Genomic DNA, 23,398 nt, shown 5'->3' on the forward strand with positions numbered 1-23,398 from the left:
TAAAAGACAGAGATTGTCAGAGTGGATCTAAAAACATGACCCAGGAGGGGCATGATGGCAGCATCTAGCACTCATTTCCTCCTAAAAGCATCAATCTGGACAGTTGCTCATGTATGAAAATACCTTTGCAAGAGCCAAGGATTCCAGGTGATAGAATACAGAATCTGGGTGAAGCACAGAAGTATGAAAAGATGTACTGAGGATGATAGAAAATAGATTTATGTTGTTTCCATCACCCATCCTCTAAGCCTGGACAGCCTATGCCAAGAGACAGACCCTCTCCATAGCAAAAGACAAGTAAAGTGACTACACAATTTCACTGAGGCCCAGCGCCAGCAAACTTCTGCAGCCTTAGGTAGCTCTCTATAGGCTCCCACAAACCCAAGTCCCCAGATTACTACAGTGCCTTTAGGCTCCCATGGCCCCAGGGGACTCCCTTGGCTCTAGACTTCCACAGGGGATTCTACAAACCCAGGCCTCTAGCTCACCTGGGTGCTACCCAGCTCTAGTGGCCCCAGAAGTCTCCCCTGGCCCTAGATTCCTGGAAGGATCCTGATAACCCAGACTCTTGGCGCATCCTAGTACTAGCCACTGTCCATGGCTCTGGGTAGTTCCTGTGGCCCCTGGCTCCCCAATAGTTCCCATGAACCCAGGCTCTGGGTGGGCACCCACAAATCCAGGCCCTTTGCTGGGCCCGGTACTAGGATGAGTACCACAAACTGAGGCTTTCAGCCCACCCCAGCATCAGGCCAGCTCCTGTGGCCCCAGGCCCCTTGCCAACCCCAGTGTCATGCAGGCTCCTGGGGATCTAGACTCTAGACAGCCTGCCACAGACCCAGGCTCCTAGCCTACCCCATCATCAGGCCAGCCTCCAGGGTCCTAGTCTTAAAGTTGGCTCCAAAGATCCAGGCTCATGGTCTGTATCAGCAGCAGTCTGGACCTGCAGAACTAAACTCTAGGCTGGTCATCAAGGCCTCAGGTGACAGAATGACTCCTGCAACCCTAGTACGAGGCTGGCTCCATGAAACCAGGTTCCTGCTCCATTCCAGTTCCAGATCAGCACCTGCAGACTCAGATGACAGGCCCACCCCAGTGATCCTGGTAAGTGGCTGGCCCCTATGGGCATAAAAAGTGACCAGTAATGTGAACAGAAATAATCTCTCTAAATAAAACAATAGGTTGCTTTGTTGGAGAGAGAGAATGCAGCAGGGGAGTGGCAGGCAGAGGGAAGAGCAGTTACCCTGCTGAGCAAGGAGGCCAACGTAGGATTCGATCCCGGGACTCCGGGATCATGACCTGAGCTGAAGGCAGACACTTAACCAACTGAGCCACCCAGGCATCCCACAATAGGTTATTTGAAGTATACTTTCTGTGTCTGTGTATTTCTCTCTCTTTCTCTTTCTCTCTCTAGGTTTCTTATAAACAAACCCCTGTTGAACACTGATTGTATACAGGGCACTGAGCTAAATGTTAGCAACCAAAAATAGGGGCTCATTGTCTAGTGGGAAAGACATACATTGGGGTAACTATGCTCTTACAGATGGTATTAATTCAGTTTGTGGATAATCTGTAGGTTAGTGTTCCTATGAAAAAATGTATGATAGACTGAATAATGACCTTCCTAAAATGTCCATGCTCTATTCCCAGAACCTGTGAACATGTTATCTTACATAACCAAAGGGGAAAAGTCCACAAAGCAAATGTTTGATTAAGTGAAGGATGTTGAGATGGAGAGGTTACTCTGGATTACCCAGGTGGATCCAATCTATTCATATGAATCTTTAAGAGTGAAGTACCTTCCTAGATTGTGGTCAGAAGGAGAATGTGACTATGGAAGAAAGGTCAGGGAGATGCAACATTCCTGGTTTTGAAGTGGAGAAAAGGGGTCACAAGTTAAGGAATGTGGGAAGCCTCTAGAAGTTGGAAAGGCAAGAACGGATTCTTCCAGAGAGCCTCCAGAAGAAACCAGCCCCCCTGACACCTTGACTTTAGCCCAAGGAGCAGGATTTTGAACTTCAGATCTCTGGAACTGTAAGATAATAAGTCTGTATCATTTTAAACCACAAAGTGCATGGTGATTTGTTATAGCAACAAGAGAAAATATAACATGAATAACATGCATATTGTCCCTGATGGACAATATGGTTTCAGACCCCAAAAGCCCACCAGGGTGAATTTCCTTGCAAGAAGAATAGCCATCTAGGGAACCTCAGTGAATGCCTCTCTCCTAGAGCTGGGGAATTTCTGAGGAGGCAGAAAGTTCACTCACACTAAGGCTCACCTGGGTCATGGGCACATCCTGACTTCTGGCAGAGGATGGGGAGAGCTATTGAGGGTGCCCCAATGGTATGATCGTGCCACTACTAAGTGATAAGGTCTGTAGGCCCAGGATAGGACTCAAACTCTAAGCGACTACATCACATTTGGGGGCTTACAGAGAAACTGTAACTCAAGGGTTGGTCAGCAGAGAGGCTTATCAGCCTCACTTATCAGCAGTGAGGCTTATCAGCAGAGAGGGAACACTATGGTCATAGCTAACCTGGGTCTGTGGAGAAAGTGGAAATCAACTCCTGGCATACGATTCTTGAAGTTAAGCTCACTGGCTTCTGTAGGGACTTTGGTGACAGATGAGATCTATGTGGCCTACGAGCTCCCCAGGCACCACCCCTGCTGCTGAGTAGAATGTGAACAAATGGTGGCTTTACAGCATGGCACAGCTGAGAGCCCACAGGCAGTGATTTTAGAAGAGAAGGGTATTTGGGGGGATCCCAGATGGCAAGGCCTCAATCTTGGGGGCTACCCAGGCAGACAGAATTGGAAAGTGGCAGAAATGAAAGAATGTCAGGCTGTGCCTTTCTACTGAGAAGGCAGAGTTGGGGAAGAGTCTGCCAAGTAGTGAGAAAGGAAAGAGCCATCTGCTTAGCCAGCCAAGACAGCTGAACCTATCCTGTGGGTTCTCCCTCCCATGCATAGGTCCCTCCTATCCTGGGCAAGGTTACAGTGCCAGCAGTAACACTCCTCAGAGATGGTAGGGAGAGCTGCTACTGGTGAGATGTGGAATCATCCCTCAGACCCCACCCAACTATCTGATTGATTTGGCGGGAGGAAAACAGGTTCTTATACAGGGTGCTGCTTTTCAGTCAATGGTAGCCTAACACCCAGGTCACACCTTCAAAAACAGAGTACAAATGACCCTTGAACAACATGGGGTTCAGGGATGCCAACCCCTCACATAGTTGAAAATCTGTGCATAACTTTTGACTCCCTTAAGAGTTAACTACTAGTAGCCTACTGCTGGCTGGAAGCCTTACTGATAATATAAACAGTCAATAATGCACATTTTGGATATTACATGTATTATAAACTGTATTCTTATAATAAAGCAAGCTAGAGAAAAGAAAATGTTATTAAGAAAATCATAAAATACATTTACAGTACTGTACTATATTTACCAAAAAAATCTGCATAGAAGTGGACCCCCATAGTTGAAATCCATGTTGCTCAAGGGTCAGCTGCATTTTATATCAACAGAAATTCCTCCTTTGCTGGAATGATTGCCAATTAAACCCTTTTAGAATATGGAACATATCCAGAAGGTTTGGATTTGCCCGTGCAAGTAAAAGTCTCCAACAGATAGCAGTTGGAAAGTTATGGTTGGAAGTTTATTCTCACCAGCTTGAAATAGTATTAAGGATCCTACATTTTGATTAGATAGAGCAGAGTGTACAACAAGTAAGCCAAATCAATCACGGTTGGGCATGGCGGGTATCTGATGCAAATAAGTAGGTAATAGACGTTCACAGAGGGCTACAGGAGTTGGAGCCCAAATTCCAACAACCAGTTCTGAAGTTGATTCAAGGCCCTGAGGAAGTAGGTGGGTATGGGAGGCCAGAGCAGGGTTCAGATGTGGAACACCTTCTAGGAATTTAATCAAAAGATTACTTTCTTCTAGATAGTTGTTTTTATAACAGAGCTAACAGGGAGCTATAAAGTGACTTTTGCTCAAGGGCATCCTAAAGGCCATGCCAGATGTTTGACAAACAGATGATAAGTATATCCCAGCTAGACATCTGACAAACATGTGATAAATATATACATAGCATGATTAGCGGCCATTACTTCACACATCCTGCATTCACATACTCTTCTAAGCCTCAAGGCCTCACCTCTTCTATCTCTAGGATACATTGACTCTAAGATCACTTACATTTCCATGAGCTGATACTGCTCGGCTATCTACAGATTTTTATCTCTTAGTACATTCCTATTTCACTTTACTCTCCCTTGAGGGTTTTTTGATCTAGATCCTACAGCAGGAGCTACAGAAGTATTCTTCACCATAATGGGCAGAAACTTTCTACACCTTGGATCTAGAGTGGGGCTTTAATAATACATGAAAATTTAGAAAAATGGTACAAAGTGTACATGGGGGTAGCTCAGTGGGTTAAGCCTCTGACTTTGGCTCAGGTCATGAGCAGAGCCTCTGGGGCTCTGCCTAGTATTGGCCCTGTGTTTAGCGTGGGCCCCGCCTCCTTCCCCCACCAACCTCCCCACATAGGTTTCTGCAAGGCCCTCCTGACCTACATCTGGTTCTGCCCTCAGTGGGAAGTCTGCTTCTCCCTCTCCCTCTGCCCCTTCCCCAACTTGTGGGTATGCACATGTGCTCTCTCTCTCTCTGTCAAATAAATAAGTAAAATCTTAAAAAAAAAAAAAAAAAGACAAAGAAAAATGGTACAAATAGCAACTTTAAAAGACTTTTAGAAGAAAATGTAGATGAATATCATACGGCCTTGATGCAAGGTAGGATTTTTTTTAAGTAAGACATGCAAACTATAAAGGAAAAGATTAGTAAAGACCCATATTTTAGAAAATAACATCTCTTCAGAAAGATAAGAGAAATTATGATTGTTTCTCCAAAACTGAAGCTTCCAGAGACTATGAAATGACTGCACTGGAATTGCTACATTACCCACACCACAGTAAATGTATTGGCTTCAATACTGAGCATGCCATGAAATCATCCATTTTCACTACCAACTTTCTGACCAGGATTTGATAATGGCACTATGGTGAAGAAATGGTGTGTATACACAAGACACAAAGACAATGATCAGTTTTGCTGTTTTGCTTTTCTCTACAAAGGACAAAAAAAAGAGGGGGGGGGTCACATAAGGACCGATGTCCTGATAGGAAAACAGCTATCACAATGGATTTCTGAAGGAAGTGGCCAGACTCAATGTGCCCTTTTTCCTATCACGAGAACACACTTCTGATAGAGCACTGAGACTCTAGAAAAATCTGCTCTCCTCTCAAATATTCTTGCCTGCCCTTGAAACAGGTTTATGTTTAGTTTATAAACAGGTTTAGTTTATTCCCTAAATGAGTAGCTCTTAAATAGTAATAGGCATTAGAATCATCTACAGAATCTAGAAAAAAAAAATTTCACATCTTGGACCCGATCACAGTGATGTTGATTAGTAAGTCTGGCTGCAGTCCTGGCATCTACATTTTTAAAATTTATATTCCCCAAGTGATTCTGGTGTGAAGCCCTGATTGAGACTTACTCCTACAGACCTTTGGACTCCTGACTATGACTAAGCATTTTGTTTTTTACTACTCTGTACCTCAATCCTTACGACTGATCCCTGCTCTTATGTTCTTCCAACTAGTTGCTCACTTCACTCTCTATGTCCTCAATCAGTAACCCATACTTACATGCAAATCATATTAACAAATAATGTATACAGCAAGCAGGTAGCCAGATAGCACCAACTCACTGGCTTTTAATAATGAAATGGGAAAACTGAGAAGATGAGAAAATACTGAGAAAGAGGAAAAATGACAGAGTGATGGGAAGCACATCAAGATTGAGGCCTAAAAGAGGAAACAATGGATCAACTCTTGTCAGATGGGAGGAAGCTTCTAAAGGCTAGTCCTCCTCCCTTCCTCCTTTTATAGAATATTACCTGTAGCATAATCTCTGCACCAGCTGTCTCCTTCCCAACAGCTTCCCTACTGGTTGCCTAATCTCAGTGGGACGGATACAGAAGTTCTCTTATTTCTTTTTCCAGGAGTGAAGGAGATAAATTTCTCTTCCTCAGGTTATTTGGAATTACTTCCACTAATATGCTACATTTTTTGAAATGTCTAGCTACTCCCATGAAGGCTCTTTCTTCTTCAACCTCCACATAAGTTAAACACCCTGTAACAGAGGTCATCTTCCTTTCCTGCTTACCACCTTCTAGAGTTAGCACAGGAATTTTGGGCATATTGTACTCTATAATTTTTGACACAGATGGTTGGCTAAGCAAGATTACAGTGGTCAAAAAGAGGTATTCAGGGACATGCTTCTTCACTGGTATCATTACATGTAGTTCGAAGATTTCTAAAAACTGTTTCAATTGCCCTCAGGGATAATCTTTTGCCTCTATAATAAACAGTTCCATTCACTACGGCAAATATTGGGTTTGAACTCTTAATATTAGTTCTTGGTTTGACAAAGACCGTTATGTTTAAAGAAAAAAAAAAACTGAGGCAACATATGAAATGAAATTTCTAAGAACCTTCTAGGAATTTTATCAAATTTTAACACTATTATAAACATCTTGTTTCTAAAATATTTGAGGATAATAAACACAGGTAATGTGGGTTTGAGTTAGGCCATTAAAACAAAGAAGCCAGGTTTGTGGATATAGTTAATCATACTGTTAGCTATAGAAGCCTGGATAGCAAAAGTAATAACTGCATAAGAAGCTTACTTTTACCAACTTTATTCTCCAAGAACAACCATCCCCAAATTTAGTGCCCAGGCCTCTTTCAACTTGGTTCCTAAATAAGTTTTGGAATTCTTGGGACATTTAAGTACTTGTGGAATTAAATACTGGGACACTATTTATCATATTTAATCTATATCATAACCAAAGATGATACTCCCCTGACGGATCGTGTTTCAGCCACTGTCAGTCACAAAAATGATCTGGTTCCTCTGCTGCCACACAGACTTGAGTTCTGATCCTTCTCTTTGTCAGTTATTTTGGTTGATAGTTGGAAGAAGTACAATAAGAGCAGGTATTTCCTTTCCTTTCTTTTTTTTTTTTTTTAAGAATTTATTTATTTATTTGACAGAGAGAAATCACAAGTAGGCAGAGAGAGGAGGGAAGCAGGCTCCCCACTGAGCAGAGAGCCCGACATGGGGCTTGATCCCAGGACCCTGAGATCACGACCCGAGCCGAAGGCAGAGGCTCCAACCCACTGAGCCACCCAGGCGCCCCCAGGTATTTCCTTTCTAAGTGATTCTCTAACTACAGAACCTTTACAAACTTGCTTATCTGGCATTCCAAGAGTTGGCAGGTCAACAAGTATCAAGTGCCTACTGCATGCCAAGCACTGTTCCAGGCACTGAGGATACTAGGGAAATCAGTACAGATAGAGTACCCACCCATCCAAAAAGGGAAGGGAACTAGAACTCCTGACATACATACTCCACTGGAAGAATGCTTCTATAATTTGTGCTTATTTGTTTGCTGAGGATGTGTTAGAATTCTTTTGAGCTAGCTATTTACTCAAAAGTTCTACCCCTGTATTAACTAGATTCAGCCAAAGAACTTCTTACTCCAAAGTCAAACTTAAATCTGAAGTTCTTTCCACTTCCTCTTTATAGAACTTTACAACATTGACCAGTTTCATAGTTCTTCATCTTAGAGATTACTTAAATTACAAAGTGCTTACACATTTATGAGTCTTTCTTTAAGAATAGCCTATAAAATAAATTTTGTCTGTGAGCACATTTTTAAGTGGGCAAACTAGCAGTAAAACCAGGAGTATGGTTTTGTTTTGTTTTGTTTTTGTCTTTCATGTTCATGTTTCTGATCTTTAACCCCTTTCAAAAATAAATGTGGTCAAAACAAAACCATAAATATCTAGAAGCTAAGTCCTGAAATAAATTAGATGGGCCCCCAAGGCCATCATGCTTCTACTGTATGATTTCTGTACCGTATCTTACCCAAGTCGTTTAACTTTCAGTTTCATAATCTAATAACTCTGGTTTCATTGTTTTTCTACTTAACTTCTTAAATGCTTGCCCAGATAAAAGCTTCTGCCTATTTAGCCACATTTGAGCCTTACCAAAGTGCAATAAGATCAATAACAAGGGGAGATCTTCAGATTCCACTTTCCTTCACTGCTTTGTAGAAATATACATATTAATTTTTGCATTTACCAGTTTATTATAAAAGGATATGATAAAGGATACAGATGAACATCCAGATGGAAGAGATATAGAGGACAAGGTATGTGGGAAGAGGTGCCAATCTGCCATGCCCTCTCTGGGAATGCCGCTCTTTTAGCCTCTCCATGTGTTCACCAACTAGCTGCCTTATAATAATGAAACTCTATAAGAATATTTTAATAGCAGATTGAAAGAGGGGTAGTAATTATTTACAAAAACACAAACACACATCCATATATATATATTTTATATTTATATTAAAAGGTAATTTTTAGGGCTTTATCTTCAGGGACTAGAAATGCAATTATTTAATTACAGCATTTAAAGTAACCAAAAAAAAAAAAAACACAATTTGGGACAATATTTATTTATTTAGCTAGTTAGTTTTAAAGATTTTATTTATTTATTTATTTGACACAGAGAAAGGGATAATGAGAGAGAGGGAGAGAGCACAAGCAGGGGGAGTGGCGTGCAGGCAGAGGGAGTGGGAGAAGCAGGTTCCCTGCCAAGCAAGGAGCCCAACGTGGGATTCAATCCCAGGGCCCTGGGATCATGACCTGAGCTGAAGGCAGACACTTAACCGACTGAGCCACCCAGTGACCCCAGGAGAATATTTAAGCAAGGCTGTAAACCCAGGCCAAGTGAAAAGTTGGAAAAAAATAAGAAATCCAGCTACTCTGAAAAAGCTATCCCACAGTTGCTTATATCAAATAGATCCCATTGAACAAATATGTTTCAACATCCTGATAGCTAGTAGGCAGTTGTTTTAATCAATCATTCAAAAGCCATTTATAGAACAACTAAGGATACAAAGATCAACCTTGTAAAAAATTAGCCTTAGCCTTGTATAAATTCATACATTGCATGGTATCGATGCTCTTAAATTGTTCTATTTCATTGGTGGATTTTGTATATATCTACCTAGTTTAATATACAGTAGTGACTTTTAAATTTGTTTTAGAAAAATACTTGCAATTAGACATTATTCACCATTTCCACATAACCAATATATACCTTATAACTTATTTTAAGCTTTTGCTTGATAAAAATTAGTGTACTTTTTGGGGGTAGAAATTTTGGGAGCTATTCTTCAAAGGAAAAAATCATGTGCATTTTTACTACTCAGGGATATTTGCTGTTGGCATTTCCTTCTAGAATTTTTTTCTATACATTTGATTTCAAGTAACAGAAAACCCAATTCAAACTTGTTTAAACAATAAAGAAAACTGATTGGCTCATGAGAATGAAAAGTCTACAGGCTTCAGGCCAGTCATGGCTTCAGATGAAGCTTGATTTTATAACTCAATTTGTCATCAAGGACCTATTTACTTTCTTCTCTCCACTCTGCTTCTGTGGTGTCTGCGTCATTCTAAGACTGGCTCCTCTCATGGCCCCAAGATGGCTGCCAGCATCTTCCCCTGTCCAGCAAGCAAGAGAACATCAGCATTCTCGCAAAAGTCCTAAGACTCGTGCTTCAAACAACTTTAGAGCCAGTGCACACCCTGACTGAATCACTGGGGCCAAAGGGAGGGAATGTACTTACTGGATAGCCAAAGTTAGTTACATCACCTCTGAAGGCAGAGTGGAGTCAACTTCTCTGGAATCATATGTACCCCTAAGGAGAAACTGGTGCTGTTGGAAACATGATGGGGAGTTTTAAAGAAACTAAATATATATATATATTTTTAAGATTTTTATTTACTTATTTGACAGAGAGAGAGATCACAAGTAGGCAGAGACACAGGCAGAGAGAGAGAGAGAGAGGAGGAAGCAGGCTCCCTGCTGAGCAGAGAGCCCGATGCGGGACTCGATCCCAGGACCCTGAGATCATGACCTGAGCCGAAGGCAGCGGCTTAACCCACTGAGCCACCCAGGCGCCCCAAGAAACTAAATATTTTTAAAGAAATATTAGATATGTGTCTTCCTCTTTGCTGATCTTTGATTAGACTCTCTGGATGGCCCAGAATGCTACTTTTTCAAGGAGAATCATGCTTAGAATTTCAACAGGGAATACTTGATAGGTATTAAAAGTTATATAGATCTATGTGTATGGTTAAAAATGTTAGTTACGTGTTATTAAGTTTAAAAGATTAGGGATGCCTAGGTGGCTCAGTTTGTTAAAGCATCTGCCTTTGGCTCAGGTCATGATCCTGGTGTCCTGGGACTGAGTCCCACATTTGGCTCGTTGCTCAGTGAGGAGCCTGCTTCTTCCTTCTGCCTGCTGCTCCCCCTGCTTGTGCTCTTTCTCTGACAATTATATAAATAAAATCCTTTAAAAAATTAAAATTTAAAACATTATTAAAACCATGCATATAAAAAACCATAGGTATTATATGATCCTATTTTTCTTAATCTACATATGCATGGAAAAAAGATACATACACAGTAGAATGTTAACCAAAGTTATCTGTAGGTGTTGTGACTTTTCACTTTCTTCACTCCTTTTTCTATTACCTGAATACTTTATAATTATTTATTACTTTAATAATCAGAAAAAACCCCCAAACATTAGAACTATGTAAATTGAAAAAAAAGTACAGTTCACCAGGAATCGACAACATATCCCACTGCCTCAAGAATGTACCCTACACGACCCTTGCCATTATACAAACCACTTAGTTTATTCCTCCTGTCAATCTTTACCAGCTGGAGTTGAGGGAAATGAAGGTATCAATGTGTATGAAGGTCCAGGTCCTGTTCATTTACAAGTTAAGATTAATATATAGTTTTTCTCCATTAGTTTGAATAATTTTTAGCTTTTCTTCCCTTTTTTCAGTTAATAATATATGTAGATCAGCATTTCACAGACTGATTAGCAGATGATAGTGAAATTAAATGGTTTTCTTAAGGCAGTCACCAGTAATTACCTAAGAATGACCTTTTAATGAGGTCTTTCATCTCTGTATACACTTTGTTCCTATAATTTCCCCCCAAAACCTACTCTTCTCAGGAAACTTATCCACTCCATACAGATATCTCCAACCTCATCTTTAGCTGTATTCTTTCTCTCTTAAGCTTCTGTTTTCTTTCTAGGTGTCTATCAGAAATCTCTACTTACATGTGCTGATACCTTCAGGAGCAGTTAATCCACAGGAGAATGAGCACTTATATTCCCAATCTTTTACACCAATTAGTTGGGTGTTCTTAGATCAACTGCTGAATCTCCAGGACCACACATGGCGAGGACGATGACAACTCCTTCAAGAAATGAGGCTGAGGGGCTCCTGGGTGGCTCAGTTGGTTAAGCTTCTGCCTTTGGCTCAGATCATGATCCTGGGGTCCTAAGATTGAGCCCCACATCAGGCTCCCTGCTCAGCAGGGAGTCTGGTTCTCCCCTCTCCCTCTGCTCCTATTCCCTGCTCATTCTCTCTCTCAGATGGATGAATAAAATCTTTAAAAAAAGAAAGAGACTGAATTAGATAACTTCTCAAGATTTTGGATTCTAGACCTAAAATCAAATTCATTATTTTCTTGTAACTGCTTCTCTCATTTGAAATATTTCTTCCTTTCATCTTCAATTAATAGAATGATAGAAAATAATTGGACTATAGAACAAGGAAGGCTGTTAGAGGCTGTCTAGTTCAATTCCCTCTCCTTACTGTAATGGAGTAAGGACTTTAGTTCATTACCTCCTTCATCTTCTTTGGCCCTATCAGTAATCCAGTCCCATCAGCTCTTCTTTTATAATGTCTCTCATGCCATTTCCACTTTTTTCATTATCATCACTCCAAAGTGCGTATGTCTTCATTTCCTAGTGTCTAGGTTCTTCCCAAAGTCATCTGCTTTTCTTGCCTCCAGTCTCTTTTTCAACTTATCCTGGGAAAGCTTCCAGATTACATATCCAAAAACAATGTAATCATTATGACACATTCCTGTCAAAACATATTTAATGGTTTTACTGTGGTCAGAGGATAAGGCAAGGCCCAAACTCTAAGTCTAACCTAAAGAACCTCCTAGAGGCTGACCTTAACTTACCTTTCCAGGTATATCTTCACATATTCTCCTAAACGTCAAAACTCAGCATTTCTTTAAACAAACAAATCTTCATGCTTTCTAAACAGAAATCTTTTTAGCCTTGAGATAATACACTCGGAAGAATAAAAAGAAGTAGTCAGTTTCAAGGGGAAAAAAAGAAGGCAGTTAAGAGTAAAGATGGGGAACAAAGGTGAAGTGAGAACAGGAATAGAATGCATGACTTTTCTATAGTTCCTCTCTGCTCATTTTTTCTCCAGCTTTTTAGAAACTTTAACCTTAGCTTACTGTGATTTTTCAAAGTATACATTTTTGTATCTTTGCACAAAAACTAAGATGACAGAAACATATCTGGAGTTGTCAGACCAAAAAAAAAAAAAAAAAAAAAAAAAAGGAAAGAAAAAAATAGTTGGAGGCAAGGCAAAATAGAGGCTTTACAAAGGACAGATGCTGTGGAGATATTAAGTGGCATCATATCATAAACACCTTGAATTTGACATAATTTTGATTCCAAGAGATTAATACAAATAGTTTCTTTGGATTTCAAAATGGAGCTCTAAATTTGGGACCTCTTCATTTCAAGCTCTTAAGTATTCCACCAATATAACAAATTTCTTCTCAGTACACTGAGAGGATAAACATGTAGTTTCCCCCACAACAGAGACACAAGTAGTCAGGGACTAGGCGCTTATTCTATCCAAATCAGGCCCAGTGCACAGGCTTTATAGACATTTTAGTCCCTGATTTAGGAAGGTCAAGGCCACACTCCCTTGGGAAAGAGGGAAAGCAGGATTCTGGCCCAGATCTGATTTTTAAACTCTGCACTATCAAACGACTACTCAAACCCACATATGAATTAGCGGATCACAAGAGGTTGGGCGTTCGGCAGCAAAACGAGAGGCTTCCGCATCTGAATTTAGGGCGAGGAAAACGAGACTGGAAATGTCCCCACAGAGCCGCCATTTTGCGAGAGCTGGGCCGCCGGAAGTCAAGCCGACGAAGTCTCCCGGCTGAGAGGCTCGGAGTCTGCGGCCTGGAGGCGGAGCTGGGGAGCCGGTGTCCCCCCCACTTCTCCACGAGGGCGGATCCTGAGGGCGGGACAGGGGACCGCGCGGCTACAAGCCTCGCGGCGGGGGCGGAGCTGAGGCGGAGCCGGAGCCTGAGGCGGAGCCGAGGACGTGAGCTTGGAGGTTCGAGGCGGAGGGCGGGGTCTGAAGGCGGGACAGGGGGCCAAGGAGCTCTGAGGTTCCCGGGGCGGGACAGCTTAAAGACTCGAGGCGGGGGCGGGGCCTAAAAGGCGAGGCGGGGCGGGTGGGGCGGGGCCGCGCGGCCGGCGCGGGGAGGAGCTGACCTGACCACGGCACTCCCGCACCTCACTTTCTCGGAACGTGACAGAGCTGCTGTAGTCGGCCTCCAGCAGCCCGCAGCTCTCGGTGAAGAGGGCTGGGGTGGGAGATGACGGTGATTTCCTCCCTGCTTGGCCCAACACGAGCATCGACTCCCCTCTCGCGGCCCCGGGGCTGCAGACGTAGCAGGTGAGATGGGGCCCCGGGGCGCGGACCTGCCCCGCCCTGGGTCGGCCTTGGGTACCCTTGGTGCCCCCATCCCCGCCTCTCAGGTCTGGGCAGGTGGGCAGTGCCCCGCCCTTGGTACCCCGGCATGCAGTCCACTGCCTGCGCCTGCCCCACTTTTAGGACCTCCAGAGGCACCCAGAGAGACTTAATGTAGGGGAAGGGACCCCTTGTCCCCTTCGGTGACAGAACAGCCATACCCCAGTTTGAGGAGCGCTTCATTGCTCGTATGCCCACGCTGACATTCTCGGATTCTTCTTTTTATCCCGAGGGGGTGGCCTCAGTGTCTACCCTTCTGGGAGCTTTTGCATGGGTACCTGGAGCGCTACACCAAATTTTCTTCTTTACCCCTTTTTGGAGCATGTCGGATACCATGACGTTGTGATTCCCATGCCCTGGGGAAGCTGAGACCAACTTTTTAGTCCCAGGCACAGACCCCAGTCTGCCTTTCCACTTCCACTGCTGTCTGCCTGGGCATTGGGTGGCAGCTGGTCTCTGGGCAGTCTGGTTAAGGACTTTCCACATCCTTATCTTAGAGGGCCAAAGTCTGTCCCTGCTGACAAGGGAAGAGGCAGTGTTCAGCACTCCCCACCCTAGGTCTCTAGGGAGGACATTTGGTCCTTTTCAAGTAGGTGGGAGTGGGCGGATGGTGTGACTGTTGATGTTGAAGTGCTTTAATAGTATTATGCTCTGTTATGCTTTTCCCACAGGATAATGGATTTCGGGTGTTCCAAAGCTTTCTCTTTGAAATAAATCAGAACCCTCTTCCCCATTTTCACTTAACAATGGCAGTTTACAGTTTCAGTGGTTCCTTGCAGTTATCTCAACCAGCTATCAGTGGCTACAATGGGGTTGTATATAGCATTTCTCCACTCCTCACCCCAGTGAGTGTGGCCAGGGAGCAGTCTTTTACTGTGACAGGTCAACTTGTTTGTTCTTTTAGCAACCCTTGTTTTTAATGAGATGGAAGGACTGGATGTAATTTTTTAAAAACTTCCTTTGCTGTCGTCCTGTTCATTTTCAAAGAATGCTTTAAAAAGTATATACTCTTCCGTTGTGGCGGGGGGTGGGGGGGTGCGGGGAGATGAAAACCTTTGTAAGTGCTTTTTTTGTTTTTTTTTAACCTTTCCTCTGTTAGCAAGTATTGCTTTTATGATGTTGAGGAACATTAAAAGAATCTTCCTGGGAAGGGGCAGATTACTTCTGAAAGTTTTTCTTTTAATTTTTGACTAACATAAGGTTAATCCTGGGCAGTCAACTATTTGACCATCTCGTTGATGAAAATGAAGATCTCTCCCTTCCCTGCTAAAAACAACTTAAGATCAAACTGAATTCATTTGAACTCCACTTAGTTTGGTATGAAATAAAAGCTAGAAACCTATGTCCCATATCATCTCTGTTTTAGTTGGAGAAATCTTTAATACCAAGTTTGAAGAATGGGCATAAGACAATGAATTATGTTTCACCTGTTGCCATTCTCATGGCCACACTTCTAATAGCAGTTGCTATCATTTCTTGAAGACCTACTCTGAAAAGCTGTGTATGAAGTCTCATATCCTCACAATATCCCTTTAAGTAGGTTTTCACTCTCATTTTACAGTTGAAGAAGCTAAGGTTCAGAGAGGATATTTAACTTGCCCAAAGAGTTCATAAGTTATAAGTCCCCAAACTGGGTTCAGGTCTATTTGGCTCTTTTCAGTGAACAACCACTATTTTAGTTAAAACTGTTGGTTAAAAAATTATCGTAAAACATTGATATGTGAGTGTAGTACAAATAAAGGGTAGTGAGCAGTATGAGTTAGTGACATTCTAGGCAAACAAATATAGGGAACTTTAAAGAAATAAGACTGGAGAAGTTTATCTCCTTATTCTTTAACATTGCCTCTTTAAGTCCACACGTTAGGGGCTCCAAATGTTTAACACTTTTTATCAGCTCCTTACTTCAACTAATGGTACCTGTCCCAACCATTAGCTTTCCCAGGATATAATTTGATGATTATTTGGTAAACTTCAAGTATGTGATTATTGTAGGTTTTGTGTATGTTAACCACTCCTATCTAATCCTGGTAGAAAAATACTTGTCCTGATCCAGATTAAATGTACGGTTTTTATATGGTTCAGTTTATATGAGGGGGGGTAGCCCAGAGAAAATTATCATATCCACACCCCATGTATCAGTTGCTGCTGATCTCTGGTCTGCTGAGTCTTTTTTTAATGTCATGTGGGTGTTTGAAACCTTACCCCTTGGCATTGTAAATTTCAGGAATCATGGGCGCTTTTACTTTCTACGTTATATAAGGCCACTTTAGATGATCAACCCTGAATAATCACTTAGAAATTGGCAATTGTCACCATATTAATTTCAAATTACTAATTAAAGCCGATTAGTTGCAAAGTTGCCCAAACCTCATATTCATTGTGTCCCTGGCAACAAGAAGGAGTCTGATAAGTATTGTAATGTTAGCATAAAGTATTTTCTTGCTTTAGCATTTTCTGAACATCTTTAGAACATTTCAAAGCACATTTTGTGTTCTTTAACATTTTGGTCTTGGGCCTGTTGCTGTAGTGTAAAACTTAGAATACTTTATCATTTAGGAAAAAAAGGTTTCTGCCCATGAACTAGATAGTTCATAAAAGAGAACATTGATCCACTAAAAGGTGAAAAGTTTAATATTTTAGTCATTCATCATTAATATATATATAATATATATACATAATTATATAATTAATTATATATAATAACTGTGTATTGTATTAGTGCCTCCTGTGTGCTAGGCACCATGCTGGGTGTGGGGGTACAACAGTGAGCAAAAACATGCAGAGTCCCTACTTCAGTGGCACTTAAAGTCTAGTGAAAGAGATAGACATAAACCAAATACTCATTCTAATGCATGGTATAATTATAAACTGAGAAAAGTAGCCTACAGGTAAAGAACATGATTCTACTTGATAAAGACCTAGCTATGGGGTTAATGAAGCCTAATGTGGTGAAGAAACTCCTGAACTATATGATTTAGAGGGTGAACACATATTATTATACAGACAGTGGCAAGTAAAGAAGAGAACATTTTATACTGAACTGCATGTACAAAGCCCCTGTGACACAAAGAGACTATGGAGCATTCAAGAAAGCAAATATATGAGGCTACTTTAAATGGAGCTAAGGGTAGCCCGGTTGGATGCCATCATCATTCTTTCATTCTCTTTTATGGGCTACCAAAAGTTGTATTTAACTTTTGTTAAGTGATTACTTTGTGCTAGACGTGATTATAAGGACTTAATCTCAAGTCCCCATGAGGTAGGTACTATCATTGCCATTTCACAGATGAGGAAAATTACCGGATAAAGTTACTATGTGATATTCTACTATACTCTTCTTCCTGTCCTCTACTTGGATATGACCACAGGCTAGACAGGACTGTTCTTTCTAGTATGTAGCCTCGAGCACTGAAATTTTCAGAGAATTTGGGACGCAGGTAGACATTCAGGAGAGGCTCTGTGGGCCCCAGGCTCTTACCCACTAGGTGAAGCTCGAGTGTGAATCATGGGGGAAAGCCATGGGGTATCCCTGCAACTGTCATATTTATTAATCTTATTTTATTCATGTCTGATACTGAACATAGGACAGCAACATAAATATTTTGAGCTGACCCACCTTTGAGATAAAGAGGTTATTATTGGGGCACCTGGGTGGCTCAGTGGGTTAAAGCCTTTGCCTTCATCTCAGGTTGTGATCCCAGGGTCCTGGGATCACAGGGTCCTCTCTGCTCATCAGGGAGCCTGCTTCCTCCTCTCTCTCTCTCTCTCTCTCTCTCTCTGCCTTCTTGTGATCTCTCTCTCTGTGTCAAGTGGATAAATAAAATCTTAAAAAAAAAAAGAGGTTATTGTTAGCAAAAACTCTCACCCTTTTTTTTTCATTGTATTTTTCTCTGGTGTTTGTTGAAGAAAGTATATATATTTATTTGGTCATTTGATAAGTCTAGGTTTGCTAGTGTATGCTTTCAACTAGAATTATTCTCATTATTGATTGTTGCACTGAATCTTTCTTCCTTTCTTTCCAGAAATCTGGTTGGAGTTGGAGGGTGAAAGAAAATGGATTCGTTTTCTGATTTACCTGCAGAGAACATAACCATTGCAGTCAATATGAGCAAGACTTTGTCCTCAACAGTGGTGCATAGATTTAATTCCACTAATGACCCACCTTCAATGTCAATAACGAGGCTTTTTCCAGCCTTACTAGAATGTTTTGGCATTGTCCTTTGTGGCTACATAGCAGGAAGAGCTAATGTCATAACATCAACACAGGCCAAAGGACTGGGAAATTTTGTCTCCAGATTTGCACTTCCAGCTTTATTATTCAAAAATATGGTTGTACTTAATTTTTCCAATGTGGATTGGTCTTTCCTATACAGTATCTTGATTGCCAAAGCTTCTGTATTTTTTATTGTCTGTGTATTAACCTTATTGGTTGCCAGTCCTGACAGTCGATTTAGCAAAGCTGGACTATTCCCTATTTTTGCCACACAAAGTAATGACTTTGCATTGGGATATCCTATAGGTAAGTTATTTTTTATTTTTCAAGTTTTTAAAAAATTTGAGTGTTTTAGGAAGTAGCAAAATTTAGTCTTTTAATTTATTTAGGCATTTGTTAGTGGTAGCCATTTACTTATATCTAAAAAATATCTCTTGGGGCACCTGGCTGGCTCAATTTTTAGAGCATGTGGCTCTTGACCTTGGGGCCCATGAACTTGAGCCCTACATTGGGGGTAGAGTTTACTTAAAAAAAAAAGGAAAATCACAAAACCTCATTCCAAATCTCTGTATCAACCCACAATGCCTACCCCCAAAAGGGAATAAATCTTTAAAAAAAAAAAATTTAAAAATTTTCTCATATTTTTTCTTAAGTATTTCTTACTTTAGGATGAATTCTCTTTTTTCCTTAACTTTGGAGTTTGAAGCTCCTTCAAATGTTGACCTAAAATAAATAGTCATGTCTAAATAAACTTTATAAATTGTCTTTCTAATATATTCTTTTTCTTCTCACCATTCACACAAAAGAAGCTCATGCTCCAGAGGGATGAGTTTCTGATTTAAATTACATAAGAAAGATAGATATATGTCTGCATAAAAGTAGTTATTAAATGTTAGTAGTGGAAACTTATGAGTGACTTCTTTTCCCTCCCTCATTTTTCTTACCATTTGGCATATACATAGTTTTACATTAAATTTTGTTGTTGATCTTGTTATTCAGAAAGTCAGTATACTTCAGTTTAAGTTAATTTCTTGTATAAGAACGAAAATGGTGAGTGCTTTTGCCTTTTCAGCATTTCCTTCTTAACCTTTCCAACTCTTTTTTTTTTTTTTTAAAGATTTTATTTATTTATTTGACAGAGCGAGGTCACAAGTAGGCAGAGAGGCAGGCAGAGAGAGAGGAGGAAGCAGGCTCCCTGCTGAGCAGAGAGTCCGATGTGGGGCTCAATCCCAGGACCCTGAGATCATGACCTGAGCCAAAGGCAGCGGCTTTACCCACTGAGCCACCCAGGTGCCCCTTAACCTTTCCAACTCTTTAGGCAGGCTAATTTTATGCTTCTATGTGTGTTTTCCTTTTAAAACATACCAATCTGGGAATATCTTGAACATACTCTTTTTTCCAGAACACCCTAAGTACTAACTACTTAGTAGCTACTTTTTATATTTTTATTTTTAAATTACAGTTTATGTTATGCTTTGACCATGTGTCATGGTGTAAGGACCTGAATATTAACGGATATAGTCATACATTCATGCACACCTTCACAGGGACTGTTACGTACCCATGATTGTGCTAGCTGCTGGGACTACAACAACAAAGTCCTCATTCATATTAAACTTACATTTTAATGTGAAAATAAAATTAAAATTAAAATAATATCAGGTAATGACAAGGACCATAAAAATAAAGTAGTATAAAGGGCTTGGAATGAGGAGGTTCTGTTTGATATAGGGGGTCAATAAAAGCCTCTCTGAAGGTATATCTTCTGAGCAGAGACTGAAAGAAATTATGGAAGTGGACAACTGAAAACTACCATTAACTTTCAGATTCCTTATTCAGTAGTTTAAAAACTCTCCCCCCACCCAAACTGTTAATTATTTCACCTTTGGCACCAAAAAGATTCCACTGGGTATACTTTTTTTTTCCCCTTCCTTTGACCCGCCTCCATCTTGCTTACCAGAAATGGAGCTAAATCTTAGAAATTAAATAACTCTGAGTAAAGCAGGTTTATGAGCGAGGAAAATCCGGGCTCCTAGATGACTAAGCTATAAATAGTAGCTATAAAGGTGTTCCTTTAAGGTTATTGAATTTTAAAATTAGGATAAACCAAGCATTTATTTTATTTTTAAAGACTTTATTTATTTAGAGACACAGAGCGAGACACAATAAGAGCAGGAACACAAGCAGGGGGAGTGACAGAGGGAGAGGGAGAAGGAGGCTTCCCCGCAGAGCAGGGAGCCCAATGCGGAGGTCGATCCCAGGACCCTGAGATCATGACCTGAGCCAAAGGCAGACACTTAACAAATAAGCCACCCAGGTGCTCCTAAACCAAGGATTTAAATAAAGATGTTGGAAATAAAAAACTTTGGAAATAAAAGTCCATCTCCTCAGGAGCATTAAATAATGTAAACTTGAGGTATTTGTGGCATAAAGACCTTATAAATGGCTCAGTATCATAGTGTTAAGTAACAAATATTACATTATCTTAATTTAGGCATAAACTATATATAGTTTCATGTTCTCATAGACTAGTAAATCCACAACTAAACAGAACTAACATTTGTAACTTTATATTTTCTTATATACTTACCTGAGGTAGGGCAGATATTTTTAATCCTCATTTTCAAATAAGGAGACTGGCTTAGAGAGATTTCATTGTCTCTCTCAGGTCACACAGCTAATGTGACTGAGATCCAAACCTTAGGTCTTTTGGCTCTAAATCCTAGGCATTCTCTTATGCCACACAGTTATGTAACATACCCATTTAATCTGTAGAAGACCTAACTAGCCCGTAACCCATTCGTATCAGAGAGAATCAAAGATCTTTATCTTTATATTAATTCTATTTTTTTTTAAGATTTTATTTATTTATTTGACAGAGATCATAAGTAGGCAGAGAGGCAGGCAGAGACAGAGGAGGAAACAGGTTCCTCGCTGAGGAGAGAGCCCGATGGGGGGCTCAATCCCAGGACCCTGGGATCATGACCTGAGCTGAAGGCAGAGGCTTTAACCCACTGAGCCATCTAGACGCCCCTCTTTATATTATTCTAAAGGTATTCCATGAAATGAGTGGCAGTGGAAAAGACCAATTAGATGAGCTTATGCATTTTCATGTTAAGGCAGAATCTCTAAATCAAAAATGTAGTCAGGGGCACCTGGGTGGCTCAGTGGGTTAAGCCTCTGCTTTCGGCTCAGGTCATGATCCCAGGGTCCTGGGATCGAGCCCCACATCGGGCTCTCTGCTCAGCAGGGAGCCTGCTTCCCCATCTCTCTCTGCCTGCCTCTCTGCCTACTTGTGGTCTCTCTCTGTCAAATAAATAAATAAAATCTTTAAAAAAAAAATGTAGTCAGCTATCTTCATCACTGTTTTTCTTATGTCCCACTTTGGATCACTGAGTAATAATCATGTTCCCAGCAATATGCTAGTCCAATTTCCCTGATGATTATCCTGGTAAAATTTGAGTCATCATTTTTTGGTTTTAAACTACAAATAATGGGGGCACCTTGGTGGCTCAGTTGTTGAGCATCTGCTTTCGGCTCAGGTCATGATCCTGGGGTCCTGGGATTGAGCCCCACATCCAGCTGCCTGCTCCGCAGGAAGACTGCTTCTCCCTCTCTCACTCCCCTTGCCTGTGTTCTCTCTCTCGCTGTGTCTCTTTCTGTCAAATAAATAAAATCTTTCAAAGAAAGAAACTCTTTAAAAAAATGAAGTAAAAAAAAAATTACAAATAATGTAAGAGCTCTTACTACATTAGATTGTAGACAATAACCTTACCAGAAACCCAATAGTATACACAAAAGTGCTTTCTCAGGTGTCTGCAGATTGGAAGGGGTAGTACGGAGCTATAGGACTGTGTATCTGTTCCGAGGAGCTGATTTATTATTGCTGCCCTTACCCATCTGGGCATTCTTAGGGTGGACAGAGAAGACTGTATCTCTGGAGAGAAGACTCTTTTTTTCTGTTTGTTGTGTGATGTCTCCCAGGAATTTCCACTCTTTTGTTAACAGATAAACATCATATCTTATGAGAAATGACCTTTTTAAGACTGCTTTTGTTCCACAGTATCAGTCCAATTTATAGGTGACTCAGGAGAAAGCTCAGTAGAAGATAAGCTAATGAATAAAGAGAAAGGACATTCATGGTTCCTTTTTCTCTATTTTATGCCAACTATAAGCCTATGAAATTATATTCAAATGATTTATCTATATTCAAGTGGCAGAAGGCTGCAGTGCATTTAACAGACTAATAGAGAAGCTCGCTATTTTTTAGAACAATTCTTTTCAAAGGTACTTTAAGAATTATGAGTTCGAGAAGAAAGGAAGAATCTACCAAGGTGAAATGTTGATTTCAGCAAAACAATCATTCCCTACCTCTGTCATTAAAAGATACTAATAAGGCATAGTTAAATCCTATAATTTATTCTTCAAACAATGCTGATAGCATAAGTACCCCGACTAATCATAATTATGCTCTAGTGCTTGAGCTGTAAACAGAAAGGAAATGAAGCATTTAACCATATGCCATTAAATAATAGAATGATCTTGTCTGGGTCTTTGTGTTGTTTGCTAGGGATTGAAGCCCTGCAGGAATCAAAATAGGAGCCCCAGTGGGTGGCTAATTTTGTCTTTTAGTTCCTCATAGTAGGAGTCTCTCCTCCCCCCAAGAGCTTTATTTGTAAGCGTTAATTAATTAGAACTTAATGGTTGACATAATCATTATAAATCTAATTTGTTAGTATAGGTCACTGCTTTCATATATGTCAATTTAAAAAGCCATCTTTTGCTTGGTAATAGAAGCAATGCCAATTCACAGATAAATATGTAACTTTAATTATGCAAACGAATGGCAGAAATGGACTGAAATTTCCACGTTGAGCCCTGTTCTTCTCGTGATTTGACAAATATTTATTTATTCCCAGTTTTTGTTCTCCCTTTAGATTGTGCCTTTTTCACCTTCATATACCGGTTCAGCTGACTCAAATGTGCTGCTAGTAACCTGCTTTATAAAAATTCAGCGTGTGGAAAAAGAAAAAAAATGGGTATAAAAAGAAAGAGGTCTAAAAGAGAACAATTAGATATTAATCGCTGTGTGTTACAAAATATATTTTTACTTTGAAAACTTTGACATTCATTGATGTGCTAATTGCATTCAGCAAGTATTTACAGATTTGCTTAGCCCTGTGCTGGGACCTGAGGGCTATGAAGTGATGCCATCAAGGAAGTCAGAATGGGATGAAGGGGCACTAATAGGAAACAAAAGAAGCCAGAGCCATCCAGAGGAGGTCCAGGACAGAGACTGAAGACCAGGGGGAAGCACTGGTACCTGAGACAGGCCTTAAACTGTAGGCAAGATTTAGGTAAGGAAAGAGAGACTTC

General features: G+C 40.7%; 1 protein-coding gene and 1 long non-coding RNA gene across 4 annotated transcripts in view; one reads left to right on the forward strand and one right to left on the reverse strand.

Annotated features, from left to right (window-relative positions):
• Nucleotides 1–8,578: 8,578 nt before the first annotated feature.
• Nucleotides 8,579–13,437, reverse strand: LOC309843796. The gene is made up of 4 exons (XR_014300340.1): nucleotides 12,203–13,437; nucleotides 11,857–12,099; nucleotides 11,286–11,618; nucleotides 8,579–9,645 (listed from the first exon to the last, which is right to left on the reverse strand). It is a non-coding gene; the product is annotated as an uncharacterized lncRNA (long non-coding RNA).
• A 71-nt stretch (nucleotides 13,438–13,508) lies between these two features.
• GPR155 (G protein-coupled receptor 155) overlaps nucleotides 13,509–23,398 on the forward strand; it is a 42,499-nt gene continuing 32,609 nt past the window's right edge. Inside the window, exons 1-2 of one of the 3 annotated variants that reach the window (XM_082689525.1) lie at nucleotides 13,509–13,734; nucleotides 17,832–18,328. In XM_082689525.1, the coding sequence (XP_082545651.1) occupies nucleotides 17,863–18,328 (466 nt within the window). In that variant the 5' untranslated portion in view covers nucleotides 13,509–13,734; nucleotides 17,832–17,862. The remainder of the gene's footprint in view (nucleotides 13,735–17,831; nucleotides 18,329–23,398) is intronic. The other 2 variants (XM_082689526.1, XM_082689527.1) reach the window with 2 other exon arrangements.

Source organism: Mustela nivalis, assembly GCF_964662115.1.
Source record: "Mustela nivalis genome assembly, chromosome: 11".
NCBI lineage: Eukaryota > Metazoa > Chordata > Mammalia > Carnivora > Mustelidae > Mustela > Mustela nivalis.